At 36.2% G+C, this 17,639-nt stretch overlaps 3 protein-coding genes across 5 annotated transcripts; 1 reads left to right on the forward strand and 2 right to left on the reverse strand.

Moving 5' to 3' along the window:
- Positions 1-201: 201 nt before the first annotated feature.
- LOC107642680 (uncharacterized) lies at positions 202-5,469 on the reverse strand. Of its 2 annotated transcripts, XM_021122916.2 has the most exons (9): positions 5,329-5,469; positions 4,695-4,889; positions 4,271-4,595; positions 2,817-3,009; positions 2,558-2,673; positions 1,950-2,015; positions 1,505-1,672; positions 629-958; positions 202-480 (listed from the first exon to the last, which is right to left on the reverse strand). In XM_021122916.2, exons 5-9 carry the CDS (start codon positions 2,654-2,656, stop codon positions 445-447), a joined length of 699 nt encoding a protein of 232 aa, XP_020978575.1. In that variant the 5' UTR covers positions 2,657-2,673; positions 2,817-3,009; positions 4,271-4,595; positions 4,695-4,889; positions 5,329-5,469; the 3' UTR covers positions 202-444. The 2 variants fall into 2 exon arrangements, with proteins under 2 accessions (XP_020978575.1, XP_088344233.1); XM_088488107.1 differs by having other exon boundaries at positions 2,817-3,006; positions 4,695-5,352.
- A 213-nt stretch (positions 5,470-5,682) lies between these two features.
- LOC107624642 (putative ribose-5-phosphate isomerase 2) lies at positions 5,683-9,888 on the forward strand. Of its 2 annotated transcripts, XM_088488106.1 has the most exons (4): positions 5,683-6,655; positions 7,221-7,373; positions 8,704-9,026; positions 9,215-9,674. In XM_088488106.1, exons 1-2 carry the CDS (start codon positions 5,683-5,685, stop codon positions 7,259-7,261), a joined length of 1,014 nt encoding a protein of 337 aa, XP_088344232.1. In that variant the 3' UTR covers positions 7,262-7,373; positions 8,704-9,026; positions 9,215-9,674. The 2 variants fall into 2 exon arrangements, with proteins under 2 accessions (XP_088344232.1, XP_016182583.3); XM_016327097.3 differs by having other exon boundaries at positions 8,707-9,888.
- LOC148563279 (tubby-like F-box protein 6) lies at positions 8,573-14,641 on the reverse strand. The gene is made up of 6 exons (XM_088486710.1): positions 14,603-14,641; positions 14,394-14,484; positions 9,404-9,508; positions 9,209-9,293; positions 8,784-9,009; positions 8,573-8,731 (listed from the first exon to the last, which is right to left on the reverse strand). Exons 1-6 carry the CDS (start codon positions 14,639-14,641, stop codon positions 8,573-8,575), a joined length of 705 nt encoding a protein of 234 aa, XP_088342836.1.
- Positions 14,642-17,639: the final 2,998 nt, after the last annotated feature.

Consider the following 17,639-nt stretch of genomic DNA (forward strand, 5'->3'; position numbering starts at 1 on the left):
TTTTCAGACGAATTTTCCGTCTATAATTACAGACAGATTTTTCAACAGATTTTCCGTCTGTAATTTGAACTTTGGAAAATCATCTCACACTCTGATTACAGACAAAAAATCCGTTTGTAAATCCGTCAGTAAGGTAAAATAGATTTTTTTTAATTTTTCTAATTACAAAATAAACTTGTTTTCATACAAAATAAATATAAATTTAATACAAATTTTTATCTAATTTGTATTCGAATATTTATAATATTTCAAAAAATAAACAAATTCATCATATTATCAAACTAAAAGAAAAGTACTATAAACAAACAACTCAATATAATTCAAAACATAAACAAAATGTATTGATCATCAACTATAATTCCTAGTATATCATCAACTCTATATTCTTTCTTTTTCTGCCACTCACACAGACCCAGTCATCCATTTTCGACACTTCTATGCCTTCTAAGAATAGTGAATATTTTTGTAAAAGTTCTGGACCTGCATAAGGAACAAAGGAGATGAATTTAGGAGGAGAATGTGATTCAAAGCAATTCCACCAACAAGAATATGCATTTGGCAGCAAAGAGATAGCTGCATTCCGAATAAAGAAAATCGATAATGAGAATTAATTGAACATTTAAACTACCTGTTCACTTAAGATTCCAAAGAGACCAATAATTGCTCCAGGCTTTGCAGAAAAGATAATTTGATCAGCAAGATTTAACAGAGGATTTAAAAGTATGTTTGCGATGACCACATCATATTTATCCTTGTGAGTGACTCTGTCTATCTCGAAAGCATTTTCTCCCTCGACAACTCTAGATGGCCAATCATCCCTGCAGGATGAAGAAGTTTGGCTTGCAATCAAGTGCAGTTGTAGCTTGTCTGGTCTGATGTTATTCAGAGTAGCATTTTCAGATGCTGATGCAATTGCTTGTGAATCTATATGGACTCCAACGGCAAAGGCAGCACCAAACTGCAAAAGTCTATTATTGGTGAATATGAAACTGCAGAAGGTCTAGAATTGCTTTCCTGAACTCTCATTTGATTAATTTCTCAACTGATTCTATTACATCAATAATATGCTCTTTCATACTAACTTAATAATTAAACCCTAAACCCTATATAAGGCCCAATAAGTACAGAACATATCATATCAAAATGTCTCTGAAAATTCATATCTGACATATGTTCTGTCAATTAACTCCTGAAAGTTTTCACTAATTTGATAACCCAAGTATTTTCTAATCGATGCTATGAAAAAAAAAAAATCCTTACATCGAAGCTACCACAAAAAATTAACCAAAAAAAGACAGTTAAAATATGTGAATATGATAGAGACGGTTATAATATTTAGCTTTCCACACAGAGATGTTCAAGGAAATAAAGTAAGAATGAAAATGAACTCTACTGTACAGCAAAGGCATTCTAGCTAACTGAAACCGGAGTAGGTATCCCAGTTCCAAATAGCTTTTTCATTTTACTTTAAGTTCTTAACATATGCAGATCATCAATAAAATACCTTTAGAGCTGCAATTGCTAGAATTCCAGTGCCAGTGCCATAGTCCAAGATGTATTCTCCTCCTTTTATACGGTCATGTAGGAGTAATAGACATAATTTGGTAGTCGGATGGTCTCCAATTCCAAAGGCTAGTCCAGGATTAAGAATTATATTCATTGCTTGAATATCCTGTGTAAGATTCAAGATTGCTCATTAGAATATACTAGTCTCACAAAGAATATTCAATTTAGGATGAACAAATAGTTCTCAGACAAAAAGGATGTGGGGAAAACAAGAAGAAAAATGGTCAAAGTTAAAAATGGTATTCAAACAAGATGCAAAAAATTCAATACTTAAATAGATTTGCAATGTATAATTACCAACTATAGGAAGTTTAGCAACACATTATCTGTAATGAAAAGGGAAGATAAACTCTGACAAAAAAATAAGTGTGAGATATGCGTACAGGTGGAGTAATCCACTTGGGCACCACCCATAGGCCTTCAGTAACTTCAACTGGATGAAATGATTCCTGAAAGCATTGAAAAATTTGTAAGTTTATTTCCAGTAACATTCTCGCACTGACAGTTTTCCATAATATGAATAAGTGATCATTCCCCAAATAAGAATGCTAAGTAAAGAACGCAGTAAATTTAATAGCTATTAAACAGAAACCAAACAATTAGCAGTTAGTATTTAACAGCTAGAACACAGGACTAACTCAATTTCATAAAGAGCATCATTGCCTCATTGACTCGATTTCTAGTTCATAAAAGATGAACCTGTCTGATTTTCACTCATGCCCTTCCAAAATTGATTTGAACAGAAACACTAGAAGATACACCCAAAAATTTCAGCTACTCTGCCTTCGAGTGAAAGGCATACCAAGACATTTTTCTCATGAAAAACTTTGCCAAATATCATAGAACAGAGACTAGATGGCTGAAAAAATGTGAATATAGCATAATAATGCAGAACTTCAATAGCAAGGAAGTTGCGTAGATATTGGATCAATCTTCTAAAGCAACACAAGAACAACTTCATGATATTGATCTAGAAAAGAAGCAAACTGACCTGAGCTCCTTTCATCCAGTCATCCTCCTCAATAATTTTAACTTCATATCTTGGTATCTCTTTCAAACCAATAGAATCAGCAGCATGTGAAATGCTCATAATTACACGCTAAACACCTGCTTAACATTAAATAAAGAAACACCAAAACAATAGTAATTACTTCAGTTGCTTCTTCCTGAAATTCTAATCAATAACAAATCTGATAGTTTGATGGAATTGATGGTTCAAGGCCAAAAGAAAAAAGAAAGAACGAACTTACAGTCAATTTAATATGCTAAATTTGTAGTGGGTGAAAGTTGTCAAAAGTAGAAAGACTTAAGCTTATGCATAGCTCTAGAAACCGTAGCATTAGTTTCATTGCCATTGATGCTGAGACAGTTTTCTTCATCCACTCCCTGCTCTCATTTCAAGGTGCCAACAAGAATCCCAGTGTTGTGAGCATCCTGACCCTGCTGTAAATTAAAATATTAGTCCGATCATTTAATTACCAACCAAACAGATTAAATTTTAGAGATATTATTTACTTAATTGGAGATAGATGTGAGTAATTTCTGTCATTAGTTACCACAATGTGTTAGTTTCTTGATAGTTAGTATCCTTTACATAGTGTGTATTTCTAATGTAAATCTAAATCTCACCGTTAGTAAAATTCAATTCTAGCTTTCTGTCAATTTTTCCCTCGTTTATCTGTTACCGTGGTCCATGGATAACAGTAAATGAATAGCATAATATTTTTTAAGTTGAAAATCAAAATCAGCTTATATACTAATACTTAAATTCGTGAGGAAAAATCAACAATTTCTTTAACCCATGTTGCAACACACCACTGATTTGAACCTTCCACCTAAACCTTTATAATGTGCCATTTTTATTTGGTTCCATTCTAATCTGTAACTAACAGAACAGGTCAACTGATGCAAACAACTCTGACATGACAGATTAGTTCAATTACAAGAAAGAACAATAAGTCATCTGATTCAATCAACAGAGTAGCAAACACCTAAATTTTAACTAGAGAAACTATTCCAATTTTTTAAATACTTTCTCACCTCTCCCTGGAATTAAGTTCATCACCTAAACATAATCTCAGGATAAAATAGAAAATTCATAGCACCAAAATAACAGCCAACAAATAACAGCAGCTAATTGTTTCACAGCATCTGTGAAACCAAGCAAAATGCAAGGAAAATTCTAAATTACATATCACAAATCAAGCACGATGAATTCAGAATAAATGATAAATAGTGGACAATGATTTTATCATACATTTTCAGGAAATCCAAAAAAACAGATGCACCAACATTAATCAGTTACCAATTCCTAATTATCACAGCACAAACCCCAAACCAAATAAACCACACCAAATAATTTAACCAGCGATTCCTAGATTTCTATCAAAGATACTAACAATAGTTTTCAATGGGGAGCACCTCTGTATAATAAATCTTCCAAGATAAACAACAATCAAAAAAATTTCGGAGTTTTTAAATCAAGTGGATTCGCAATCAAAGGAACCCAAAGAAAGATCAACAAACTTAGAACTCAACACGAATTCAGGTACAGGGCGGGACCACCAACGCGAATTCCATGGACACCCACAACCCAAAGCAAGAGATATTAAAAAAATAATAAAAAGTAACCACGCAAGCAACAACCAAAAGATAGAATGATCCCGATGCTTTGCTTCCTGTTTCTCACTCATGTAAAAAATACCTGAAGAAGCGATGAGAAGAGGAAACCATCAAGTGAAGGCATAAACAAATCGGTGTTAGGTTTAAAGGGAAGAAAAAGTCGCTGAAGAAGGATTAGGGTTTGCCCTCGTAAAAGAGGGGAAGAGAACGCTAAGCATGCTCATTCCAAGTACGAATTCCAAGGATTAGGGCTTGTCCTCGTAAAAGAAGTTGCCCCCATAGAGGATTTCCAGATGCTTCAGCATGCTGCTTGAGAACGCTAAGCATGTTTTGGTCATAACACTTGAGAGATGATGGTGAGATGGATAACGTAGCTCGCCATCTGGTCCTAAACCCATCGATATGCCCTGCAATATTTAAAGATATTGATTACAACCTTATCAACCATACATACTAATCTTAAATTGGATATTTGATCACATAGTTGTCGGATCCAAAAGTCTTACAGTAATTGTAGAGCCCATGAAGGGAGAGAACGAAGACTTGAAGCTCTCGCAGAAACTCTGATACACTTGAATTGGAGTCTTCCCATCAACTGCCAGCGACAGGCACTCTTTGTAATGCTGTCCTGACCGATCCTTGAAGTAAATATTGGGTTGAGACTCGCCAATCCGGGTAACCCAATTGGGCAAGGGATAGCTCTACTAATTAGCATAAAATCCAGATGAAGAGAGAATATCTTATCCACATTTAGCCCATACAAAACACTCTAGTCTTTGATTCTCATGGTTTTTTCAGTTTTCATTAATAAAAAAATCTAGGTTAATGTAAGAAAACCATACCCATACAAATAAAATAACATAAAATCCTAATTTGTGTTGACTTGTTAAGTTATTATTCATCTAGCTGAGTGGCTGATGTTGTTGAATAACTCAACACAAATATTTACATACTCTGAATTTAATTCAAAGCTAACAATATATAGAAAAATCAGGTCAAAACAAAAACAACACAGAACTATTTAATTAATTAAAAGCTTCTTCCTTGGTTAAACCCAAATAAAAATCCCATTTTTCCACACAAGATTCTCACCAACCAAAAACAGAACCCAGCATGCAAATCAAAACAGAAAAAACTTACCGATTTGGATCTTCTACCAGCACCAGAATGCTTCTCCGCTTGAATAGGTTCAGACTGAAGAGCTCTCAGAGTGAATCTAATCCCAGCTTTCTTCCACCTAATATTTTTCCCGAAACAAACCCTATCATTCGAAACCCTAAAACCATCCTTCAAATTAATAAAACCCAGCTCCCTATTTCCCAATTCGGGCATTCCCAATTTATCTTGGGAGCTCCCAAACACCGAAATCTCCATGATCAACAGCAAAAAACCCTAGTAATAATCACACCGAACGAAATATACCGTAATAAAAATGAATCAGAAAAACCCACTCGAAATTTCCGAGATAATTAACACAGGAAATGAAGTATCTGAATGAAAGAAGAGATTTTGAAAATGGATAAAGAAGAATTGGGGGTAACATCATATATAAAGGTGTGGAACTCTCGCACGCGCTTTTTCTTTGAAACCGGTAAACGTGAGACAAAAGCTTGCGTAAGACACACTTTCACTTGCATCCCCTTCCTCTGTTTTCCCCCACACATTCACATTCATTCATTTTCCCCCAAACCCAATTCAATGGCAATCCCCTGCCCCCATTTCATTGCCTCCGAGAAAGCAGCCATGGAAGCTGGCCTTCTTCTCCCCTCTTCCTCTCTCTCCCAGCTCATTCTCACCCAAGACGATTTGAAGAAAATCGCCGCCTACAAAGCCGTCGAGTACGTCGAATCCGGTATGGTTCTCGGCCTCGGAACCGGCTCCACTGCCAAACACGCCGTCGACCGAATCGGCAAGCTTCTCCGTCAGGGCAAGCTCAAGGACATCGTCGGAATCCCCACTTCCAAGAAGACGCACGAGCAAGCCCTCTCTCTCGGGATCCCCTTATCGGATCTGGACTCTCACCCCGTCGTTGATCTCGCCATTGACGGTGCCGACGAGGTTGATCCTTACCTTAACCTCGTCAAGGGCCGCGGTGGCTCCCTCTTGAGGGAGAAGATGGTTGAAGGTGCTTGCAAGAAGTTCGTTGTAATCGTCGATGAGTCCAAGCTCGTTAACTATATTGGTGGTAGCGGTTTGGCTATGCCCGTTGAAGTTATTCAATTTTGTTGGAAGTTCACTGCTTCCAGGCTTCAGAATCTCTTTCAGGAATTTGGTTGCGTTGCAAAGCTCAGAACTTTGGGCGAAAAGGCTGAGCCTTATGTCACTGATAATGGCAACTATATCATTGATTTGTATTTCAAGCAGAGTATTGGGGATTTGAAGGCTGCCAGCGATTCCATTCTGCAAATCGCCGGTGTTGTGGAGCATGGAATGTTCATTGACATGGCTACCACTGTTATTGTTGCAGGTGAACTTGGCCTAACTGTCAAGAATAAGTAGTAGCTTAATTCAAACACCATTAAATGACATGAACAATAATGTAGGCAAAATTGGAATAATCAGGGAGGTAGTTTAATTCGTCAAGGTTGATGCTTTGACATTTGGGGTGCCCTTTGGGGGCTTCTAACATACGATATCTGGTATAGTTCCATGACAATTATGTGTCTTGTAAAATAGTCAAGGTGAATGGCAAATGACCTTGCTAGTCAATATATTATTATTTGGCTTAAAAACATTTTATATGGTAGAAGTAATACTTTATCTTCACTAATGTGGTTACTTTCTCTCTCTCATTCATAATGTGTTTGATTTTGATGTGATCTTCACTCTAATACAAAATCTTCTTTTTTCACCTCAACATTTTGTTGGATGTATTTTTGGGGATTCAAATAACATTTCTCTACTGGGAAGGTGAGGAGGGAGCAATACTTTTACAAAGAAGGGAGAAGCACTTGTGATAGCCATGACATGACAATGTTATCCAATGAATTAGACTTAAATTTAAGGTCCATAACAATCTCAATCTATTACAGGGAAGCTTATAGAAGAAGAGAAGGTTGCAGATGAACACTGACTCAGAGAGTCAGAGTGAGAAGCACCAAGAGAAATTTTTCTGGCCTGTCTCTGTAGGTAGCAAATAGGAGTGTCAAATGGACAAAATGGCCAACCCAATATGGGTTAATCAGGTTAGACCCATTAAAGATTTCATTTTTACAAACCTATTTTTGAGCAAAAATCCGCCTATTTAAAGTAGTTAAAACAGGTCATCCCGATGGACTCGACTCATTTTGAAAACCAAAGTTTGTCTGTCTCCCCATGTCTGTCTTATTTGCATGTTAACTGCTTTTATTGATGTTTTGATAAGCATAATGTAATGGTTATAATCTGAACATGTTGAATAGTTGCCTTTCACAACAAAGTTCATAATATATTATTAAGTAGCCAACTACATAATGAAAAGAGCTGAATTCTTTAATGCTCTTGATAACTCATTGCTATTTCTCAGCCAAGAGTTTCTAAGGCATAACATCAAAGTAGAGGAAACAACTTTTTGAAATTGTGCTCTTGCACACTTAATATGTTCATATGAGAGGATGAAGTCAGGGCTATCCAAAGTTGCAGCAGTTACTCCTACTTACATAATAATCTCAACAGATACCACCATTGTATTGCATAAACAACCAAATGGAGGGCAAATTGTAAGGAAATAAAGAGTTAAAAAAAAAGAATTAAATTTATTTACATGGAGAACTGGATTCAACATTGGAACATTACAATTTCATCTGATGTTGTGACCTTCCCCAGAAGCTTGTGATCCCAGGAACCAAGTGAAACTCATCCATTCAAACTCAGTTTCAACACCAACCAACAATCACCTTTACCAAACGGTTTTCTAGAGATAGATTCCCACCAAGTGGGATTCAAATCTAGCTTCTCCAGCACCATAGCAATATCAATATGGCTGAGAGCTGGAAAGAACAAGAAGCAAGCACATCAATTAGCAAACTGAAAAAACCTAGACATCAAAGAAAGCAGTACCCAGAAAAAAATTTCATGCAACGATGTTCTCCTATACAGTAATTGGTGGACATGGCTAAAACCATAAATCCTAAATTATTATATTTAAGTTAACAGAAAAAAGTAAGACAATGCTCAATTGTTTTTGTTCATTAGATAAATTTGGTCACCATTATTAATACCAGAAATAGGATAATACACAACAAACCTCCCAGCCGGGAATTTCATAATATTGGCAATAAGATAGTAGTAAAACTATTAAAACTCCTTTAGCTTCTCTGTCTTTCTATTTGTTTATGTATCATCTCAGCCATATTTGAGTTTTTACATATTGGGGTTTGCTTTCAAATGTGTACCTGTTCAAATGTCATTCACATGCAATCTTGGTATCAAAGCTGCTGAGGCAGATTGCAAATGCCTGAAATGCTGAGATAGGATATCGATAACCCATTGTAAACAGATCCTTCCCAACTTTGATCTTATCATGTTCTGGTCCAGCAGGTCCATTTTCTGTGGAAGCCACCAGCTGAAAGTTTTTAACGGAAGCAATTGTCACCCGCCCATGAAAGTTCAAGCACCAACACTGCAGCTGCTCGTGCCACCTGGGCGCCTTGATCCTTTTGATCAGCCAGGGGTCCAGAAAGAGAGTTGTCAACACGATTTGACCTCGATCGAAAAAAAGGGAATGTGGGGAACATATCTGCATTGCTGAGGGAAAACTCGGTCTGTGTAGGGGCCACCCCTCCCGGTTCAATTGCAGAAGCAGGAAGGGAATCCATGATGCAGTTCATTCTCCTAGGCCCCCTGCTTGCCATATTGAGGTAGATACACAATGAGCATTACGTGGTCAGCATGTAAGCAAATAGATTTTCAGCAAAATCTTCCACTACTTGGATAAAATGTTTTAGTTTAAGAATTGAGTTAATCCAAAGAAGAACCTATTATAGTTGCATAGTACATAATGCTTTCAATTCATATGATATGTGAGCCACTGGATAATTGCCTGTAGGAACCTTGGGTGCAACTTGTTTTAAATTCACCAGCCTGGTGGAGCGACTTTTTGTAATCTTTGCTCGGGCATGGGGAGGCTGTCCATCATAGATTGTGAACTTATTAAAGGGGAAGAAAAAGGTGTAAGTATTCACACTAATAAGGAAGAAAATAATGAATTCTCATGTTTCATGATTAGAAAAATCACCTCCCTTTGACATGTCGTCTGCATGCAGAGAGATGATATAATCTGTGCAGGTGGGACGTCTGCATTTGCGTGCAGGCAAAAGGAACTTCCCATCTTCAGATAGTGCTGAATTGGAGAGAAAAAGAGTTAGAATCTTTAGATATTAAAAAGGAAAACAAAAACATAAAATAGAAAAGGTTTTTCAAGTTTTTCGACGAAAGAAACCGAAAGTTTTATCATATACTCACTATTAGATATGTTAAATAATGTATTAGGACCTGATATTTATTTATTTCTGTTTTATGCTTATGTGTATGATTCAGTTAATAGGGTCAAAGTTATTAGTGGCCTCAGAGGCAAGTTAATCTTTTTTGTTCAGATAGTTTCTATTTTTAAGGAAGTGGAGTCCTATTCTTAAGGTAGTGGAGTGAGTGGTTAGATTTTTTTTGTTATTGTATTTAACAGTTTATTGAATAGTGTCAAAGTGAAGTTTTTTGCTTCTTCAATTCTCTAGTGTTCAACTCTTTCTCTCTTTTTCTCTGAACATACAACAGTTCGAGTGTGAGTTCTGCAAATTCATTGCAGGACAGTGAGTGAGAGTGTGTGAGGATTGAGTGAAACAACAACAAATTGGTATCAGAGCCTTAAGTATCTTAAGGGCTGTGGTGATGGAAGCTTCATCAACAACTATTGGGCTAGCAGGCATTGCTCCTCCAATCCTTGATGGGAGCAATTATCATGTCTGGCAAGTGAGGATGAAAGCATTCCTTGAAGGAGCTGATCTGTGGGAGGCAGTGGAGGATGACTACGTGGTGCCTCCATTGGTTGCCAATCCAACTGCAAATCAACAAAAGCTCTACAAAGAACGTGTGACTAGAAAAGCCAAAGCAAGATCTAGTCTCTATGCTGCTGTTACTCCTATTATTTTTAATAGGATTATGAGTCTAGAATCTGCAAAAGATATTTGGAATTTTTTGAAGAAAGAATATGAGGGCAATAAGAAGATTAAAGGAATGAAAGCAATGAACCTTAAAAGGGAGCTAGAAAGAGTGCAGATGAAGGAAAATGAATCAGTTCAAGAATTTGCTGATAAACTCCTAGACTTAACCAATAAATTGGCACTGTTGGGTACTGATCTTGGAGAGAAAAGACTTGTCGAGAAGCTCCTGTGTTCTGTACCTGAAAGATTTGAAGCTACTATAGCATCTCTTGAGAACACAAGAGAAATCTCAGAGATGCCATTTGCTGAAGCAGTTAGTGCTCTTCAAGCACAAGAACAAAGGAGGGTACTGAGGAGAGGAGATGACCCAGTTGAAGGTGCAATGCAGGCTAGGGTGAAGCATGGAAGTGGTGAGAAGAAGAAGCAAGGCAAGCAGTTTGGTGCTCAACAGACCAGTTTTAGTTCAAGTGATGCACAAGTGAGGAAAGGGAGTGATGAAGCCTGCAAACACTGTGGAAAGAAAGGTCATCCTTTCTTTAGGTGTTGGAGAAGACCAAATGTAGTCTGCAGGAAGTGTGGGAAGATGGGGCACATAGAGAGAATCTGCAAAGAAAAGAGCTCTCAACAAGGAGAGGCTCAAGCAGCTGCAGGTGAAGTGGAGCAATTGTTTGCTGCTTCAGGCTTTGTGTCTCAAGTCTCATGTGATGGGTGGCTGGTGGACAGTGGCTGTTCCAATCACATGTCAGGAAATGAGGCAATTTTCACTAATATTGACAGATCAGTCAATACTAGAGTGAGAATTGGGAATGGTGATCATCTAGAGGTTGAAGGAAGAGGCAATGTGTTACTTGAAGGCCCTGGAGGAGTGAAGCTGATGTCTGATGTCTACTATGTTCCCAAGATAGATCAGAATCTTCTGAGTGTGGGACAGTTAGTTGAGAAGGGCATGAAGATTGTGTTTGATAAGAATGAATGTGCTATTGCAGATGAGGAGGGCAAACTCTTGTTTAGGATCCCTATGCAGAACAAAACATTTGCATTCGATCCTGCAAGCAAAGAGAGCAAAGCTATGGCATGTGTGCAGGGTCAGGAGGAGTTGTGGCATAGAAGGTTGGGCCACTTTCACTATAAGGGATTGCAGTTTATGCAGAGGCATGGTTTAGTTGAAGACTTGCCTCAGTTGGGAAGTGAAGTGTCTGATTGTAAAGTATGTCTGCAAGGGAAGCTAGTAAGGAAGCCATTCCAGAAAACAAGATGGAGGGCCAAGGAGAAGCTTCAACTGGTTCACTCAGATGTTTGTGGGCCTATGCCTGAGGAGTCACTGAACAAAAGCAAGTACTTTGTGACCTTCATTGATGACTGCACAAGATTTTGCTGGGTCTACTTTCTCAAACAAAAGTCAGAAGTTGATGAAGTATTTCTGAGGTTCAAACAAGAGGTGGAGAATGAAGCAAATTGTAAAATAAAGACAGTGAGGAGTGATAATGGTGGTGAGTATACCTCAAAAAGGTTCAAAGCCATCTGTGAGGACTCTGGCATAAAGCAGCAGTTTACAGTTCCTTACACTCCCCAACAAAATGGGGTGAGTGAAAGGAAAAATAGAAGCATTGTGGAGATGGGAAGATGTATGCTACAAGGCAAACAACTACCCAAGAGCTTCTAGGCAGAAGCAGTAAATACTGCTATCTTCTTGTTGAATAGGTTACCAACCAAAGCTCTCAACAAGCAGACATCATTCGAGGCATGGCATGGGTACAAACCAAAGGTTAGTGGACTAAGAACATTTGGTTGTCTATGCTATTACTTGACTCCTTCAGTCAGTAGAGACAAGCTTGATCATAGAGGTGAGGCTGGTATCTTTGTAGGGTATAGTTCTCAGTCTAAAGCCTATAGAGTGTATTGTCCTGATGCACAAAAGATTACTGTGAGTAGAGATGTGATTTTTTGTGAAGATAAAAATTGGGAGAGAGCAGTATTTGAAAAGAAAATGACTGACAATATTGTAGTTGAAGCTAATGTGCAGAATGAGGATGAGTTAAATGAGGAAGCAGATCTACAGAATGAGTGTGAGCTGATTGAAGATGAATTGATTGATAGTTTGCCTATGCGAGGTACAAGACCACTGGCAGAGGTCTATGCCAGATGTAATGTGGCTCTCCTAGAACCAGGAACAGTTGAGGAAGCAAAAGGAAGTGTGGAGTGGGCCTCAGCTATGAAAGAAGAACTGAGCATGATCAACAAGAACAACACATGGCAACTTGTGTCTAAGCCTGATCACAAGAAGACTATAGGTGTCAAATGGGTTTTTAAGACAAAATTGAACCCAAATGGCACTGTGAACAAGTATAAAGCCAGGTTGGTTGTGAAGGGATATGCTCAAGTGAGTGGGGTGGACTACTCTGAAACTTTTGCTCCGGTTGCTCGCATGGATACCATCAGATTGCTACTAGCTGTTGCTGCACAGAAAAGGTGGACCATCTATCAGCTGGATGTGAAATCAGCTTTCCTAAATGGTGACCTATTTGAGGACATCTATGTAGACCAACCAGAAGGATTTGTTGTTAAAGGCCATGAAGATAAAGTGTATAAGCTGAGAAAAGCCTTGTATGGGCTGAAACAAGCTCCCAGGGCTTGGTATAGCAAAATTGATTGTTATCTGCATCAGCTTGGGTTCCAGAAGAGTCTAAGTGAAGTCACTCTGTACTACAAACAGAGTGAGAGAGGCCTTGTGGTGGTGTCTATCTATGTCGATGATCTGCTTGTTACAGGAGAGAAGGAGAGTGAGATAGTGAAGCTGAAGGTAGGACTGATGAAGCAGTTTGAGATGACAGATTTGGGGAGAATGTCTTACTTTCTTGGCATGGAGATTCAGCAAAAAGAAGGTGAGATATTCATCTGTCAGAGAAAGTACATCAGAGAGGTCCTAAAGAGGTTTGAAATGGGAGAATGCAAGACAGTCACTACTCCTGTTAATCAGAAAGAGAAGTTAAGCAAGAGTAATGTGCAGGATTCTGAGCATGAGAATGAGTACAGAAGTCTAGTAGGCTGTCTAATGTATTTAACAGCTACTAGGCCTGACATTCAGTATGCAGTGAGTATTCTATCGAGGTTCCTTCATTGTGCAGCTAAGGAACATCTTACTGCAGCAAAAAGGGTGTTGAGATATCTAAAGGGGACTCAAAGTTATGGTGTGAAATTCAAAGCAGTTCCTGAGATGAAGCTGGTTGGTTTTGTAGATAGTGACTGGGGTGGTTCGGTGGAAGACATGAAAAGCACAACGGGTTTCTGTTTTTCACTTGGATCAGGTTGTTTTTCCTGGAGCTCAAAGAAGCAGGAAGTTGTAGCACAGTCTACAGCCGAAGTTGAATTTGTGGCTGCAACTGCAGCTGCAAAGCATGCAGTATGGCTCAAAAAGTTACTCTGTGATTTGGGGCTGCAAGAGAAAAGATCAACTGTGTTGTATGTGGACAATCAAGCTGCAATTGCAATTGCTCAGAATCCAGTCTTTCATGGCAAGACTAAACATTTCAAGCTGAGATTCTATTATCTGCGTGAAGCACAACAGGAGGAAGAGGTGGAGCTGAAGTATTGCAAGACAGATAATCAGATAGCTGATGTCTTCACCAAGCCTCTTGCTGTTAGTCGATTTAGTCAATTGATTCATGAAGTTGGAATGTGTCCAGGTCTCTAATCCAAGGAGGAGAAATGTTAAATAATGTATTAGGACCTGATATTTATTTATTTCTGTTTTATGCTTATGTGTATGATTCAGTTAATCGGGTCAAAGTCATTAGTGGCCTCAGAGGCAAGTTAATCTTTTTTGTTCAGATAGTTTCTATTTTTAAGGAAGTGGAGTCCTATTCTTAAGGTAGTGGAGTGAGTGGTTAGATTTTTTTTTGTTATTGTATTTAACAGTTTATTGAATAGTGTCAAAGTGAAGTTTTTTGCTTCTTCAGTTCTCTAGTGTTCAACTCTTTCTCTCTTTTTCTCTGAACATACAACAGTTCGAGTGTGAGTTCTGCAAATTCATTGCAGGACAGTGAATGAGAGTGTGTAAGGATTGAGTGAAACAACAACAAGATAAACTAAGATACAAATAGTATGTTTGGGTGGACCGGTTGCGCCTTATAAAGCACCGTAGGAGATGCTCCCTTGGACCAGGCTGCAAAAGTTATTGGCCAATCAGAACGAATTATCGGTTCAAATTCTATCATGTGTGCATATATATGATTATTTTATTTTAGCACTTTTTATTTTTGTTATAATTTCAATTAACAAACCTTTGAGTTCTCACCAACTCGATCATTAGCATTGTTCATCTCTTAGGTTTTCGAAAAACAGGAAGGTGCGTTTAAGAAAATTGAAATATTAAAATTATTTTTAAAGTAATAATTTATTTATCATGTAATTAATAATTATTCTAAAATATGTTAATAAATTCAATACTAAAAACCGAATTCAAACCGTATACAAAAATTCTAAGAAACTGATTTGATGATTAAATACTCTCTTAGATTTTAAAAAGAAAATATTATAAAATTGACTATATATAAGTCTAAGAGCATTATATAAGAAGAAACCATAATATATAAGACATTAAGCATCATGATGAGAATATTTTATAAAAAGAGCAACCCATATAAAAAAAGCTTGTAATATTGTAACCTCGTAATATATGCACTATTCCAAATATGTGCACTCATATATGATCTCTGTTTTAATTCCTTTTGCGACCCATGTTAACTTGAGTGTCAGAGTCCTTGCAATAGGAGAATGGTGGCAATATCGTGTCTCCAATCTACTCTCTACAATTTTGTTCAAGTAACTTTTAAACTCGAGAGAAAAAAACACTTCTGAATAATGACGACGTCTGTAGAGACACGTTGCTTATCACATTCTCCTCATTCTAAGTTCTACCCAAGATGAGTTTAGCACAACACATATTCACAAGATGAACAATATAAAAAAATGAGTAGAAAATACATGGTCACAAAAGACAAGTATTAAAACACATAATACAAAAGTTTCCACAAAAAAGATGAAAATATTTACAAATTTCAATTTGTGATTACATCACTATACGCTTCAAAGACTTATAATTGCTAGACCAATTAAATGGTCGATAATTTGGAGGCTTAATAACAACTTAAAAATTGTGAAGCAAGAAATCAAGAAAAAGGTTTTTGCAAATTTACCACAAAGAACACAACTTGACACCCAAAAATCAAAATTTACAAAGTTGGAAGACGAAAACTCATTCTCTATTAATGAAAAAAATACTAAAAATCCTTATTAAGCTCTTTGAAGGTAAACCACATTCATACTTAGACACGTAAAAGTATGGCTTATTTTAGTCAAATTTTATAAAATATTTTAGAGCATATTATTATTTACAAAATAATAATATGAAAATTTGTGGTAGAAATAAAGGAATAATCTTTGAATAATTATTTATTAAAAAAAAATCATGAGTCAATTAATCTAAATAAGAAAAATCCATCGTTCAATTGTCCAAACAATTACTTTAGATCGGAAAAAGTTTCATTTAGATAGATTGCACTTAAACGAAAAGAATTTATTATGCAATTGTTTTAAGAGAAATAATTTCTTTATTTTTAAACTCAATATTTTTACGATTGAGTTACTTTTTCAAGCATAGTAAATTTAATAATTATTGATTATGACAATTTGAATTTATTTTGATGTCTTCGTCAAAATCTCAAAAACTCAAACGCTCAAGCTTACAAGTTACGAGTTGGGGTATCCACAACGAAAAGTCCATAAAACTGAAAAATCAAAAAATAAAAAAAAATCTGACATTCAAGGAATAGAAACATTGACTCTTAATCCTAGAATCACAATATACAAACTTTGATTTAAAAAAATCTAACTTCCAAACTCATAAAGCAAGGTGGCAACCTAGGATTGATAGAAATTATGGTCAGAGATCGAATTTTATAAAAAAAGTAAGCAAAATAAAAAGCTTTACCTTAAAGGATGAGACACTTGGGCTGAGATCTGAAACTCAGAAATTTTTTTCGAAAGAAAGACATACCGAGTTTGAAGGTCTGTTCTAGAATATTTTTATAAGCCCAATACTAACAACTGAGTCCAAGAGTATAAGAAGTTCTAAAAAACCGATTTGATGATTAAGTGTGTGTTTGGATTACAGTTTGCAAACGGGAGTTTGTATAGAATTGATTTTGCAAACTTGATTTTGATTAAAAGTAAGTTTGTGTTAACGTGATTTATGTTTGACAATCTTTATATCAAAATGGATTATAGTAAAGTAAATGTTGTTTGGATTATACTACTCAAAATCACTTTTAGATAAAAAATTACTAAAAGAGACATCAATTAAAATAATTTTTTATATTATTCTAGTATTTTACTTTAGATATTTGAATAAATCTTATTAATTTATTTTATAATAAAGTTAATATTTACTTACTAAATTAAAGTTGAAAAAATATATTTTAATACATAAAAACACTAATAAATATTAAATTAAAAGATAAAACACTAATGAAATACATAAAAAATAATATCTTATACAAAATTAGTACATAAGAACACTATTATTTCTACTGCATGTGATTAATAATTTGATCCCTAATCGAATCTCGAACATGGTCCATTTCTGCAGAAGAGCTAATAGTTAGAGTTTGATCTGAGCTTTCACCAACATAACTATTATCTTCTCCATCAAGAATGTTTGCATGTTCATATTGATTAAATTCAGTATCTATTTCAGAATGTCTTCTAATAAAATTATGAATAGCTATTGTTGCACATACTATCTGCACTTGAGTTTCAATTTTGAACTTGGGCATGTGTCGCAAGATAGCAAATCTATTTTTCCACACTCCAAAAGTCCTTTCTATTGTGCATCTTAAGCTTGAGTGATAATAATTAAATACTTCATTATGATTTGTAAATCCAGAAGAACGCCTAAAATCTGTAAGATAATAGCGCTCACATTTATATGGACCAATATATCCTTTCGGTGTTGGATAACCGGCATCTACCAAATAATATTTACCTAATGAAGAAAAAAAAAATAGTTACATGATAACCAAGTAAATATAGTTTATTTGTAAGAAAATGATAAAAATTAACCTGGAGGAAGATGCGGAAAATTCATGGTAGGAGTTGTAATAGCGTTATCAAATACACGAGCATCATGTGCAGTGCCTTCCCATCCAGGTAAAGCAAAAATAAAGCACATGTCCCAATCACACACAACCATTATATTTTGTGTTGGATATCCTTTTCTTCCAATAAATTTGGGTTGATCACTTGGGCTAACCACACATG

The sequence above is a fragment of the Arachis ipaensis genome, chromosome B5 (assembly GCF_059453495.1).
Source record: "Arachis ipaensis isolate K30076 ecotype BB chromosome B5, ASM5945349v1, whole genome shotgun sequence".
NCBI lineage: Eukaryota > Viridiplantae > Streptophyta > Magnoliopsida > Fabales > Fabaceae > Arachis > Arachis ipaensis.

What these genes read in the sequence shown, in the direction of transcription:
- LOC107642680 (XM_021122916.2), bottom strand. Translation starts at nt 2,656, where the DNA reads ATGAGCATTTCACATGCTGCTGATTCTATTGGTTTGAAAGAGATACCA. An exon ending in CCAAGTGGATTACTCCACCT is followed by an intron (nt 1,673 to 1,949) that starts GTACGCATATCT and finishes AATCTTACACAG; the next exon opens with GATATTCAAGCAATGAATAT. An exon ending in TAGCAATTGCAGCTCTAAAG is followed by an intron (nt 959 to 1,504) that starts GTATTTTATTGA and finishes AGACTTTTGCAG; the next exon opens with TTTGGTGCTGCCTTTGCCGT.
- LOC107624642 (XM_016327097.3), top strand. Translation starts at nt 5,683, where the DNA reads ATGAAAGAAGAGATTTTGAAAATGGATAAAGAAGAATTGGGGGTAACA. An exon ending in TACCACTGTTATTGTTGCAG is followed by an intron (nt 6,656 to 7,220) that starts GTGAACTTGGCC and finishes AATCTATTACAG; the next exon opens with GGAAGCTTATAGAAGAAGAG.
- LOC148563279 (XM_088486710.1), bottom strand. Translation starts at nt 14,641, where the DNA reads ATGAACAATGCTAATGATCGAGTTGGTGAGAACTCAAAG. An exon ending in TGCACCCAAGGTTCCTACAG is followed by an intron (nt 9,010 to 9,208) that starts GCAATTATCCAG and finishes TATGGCAAGCAG; the next exon opens with GGGGCCTAGGAGAATGAACT. An exon ending in CACGAGCAGCTGCAGTGTTG is followed by an intron (nt 8,732 to 8,783) that starts GTGCTTGAACTT and finishes AAAAACTTTCAG; the next exon opens with CTGGTGGCTTCCACAGAAAA.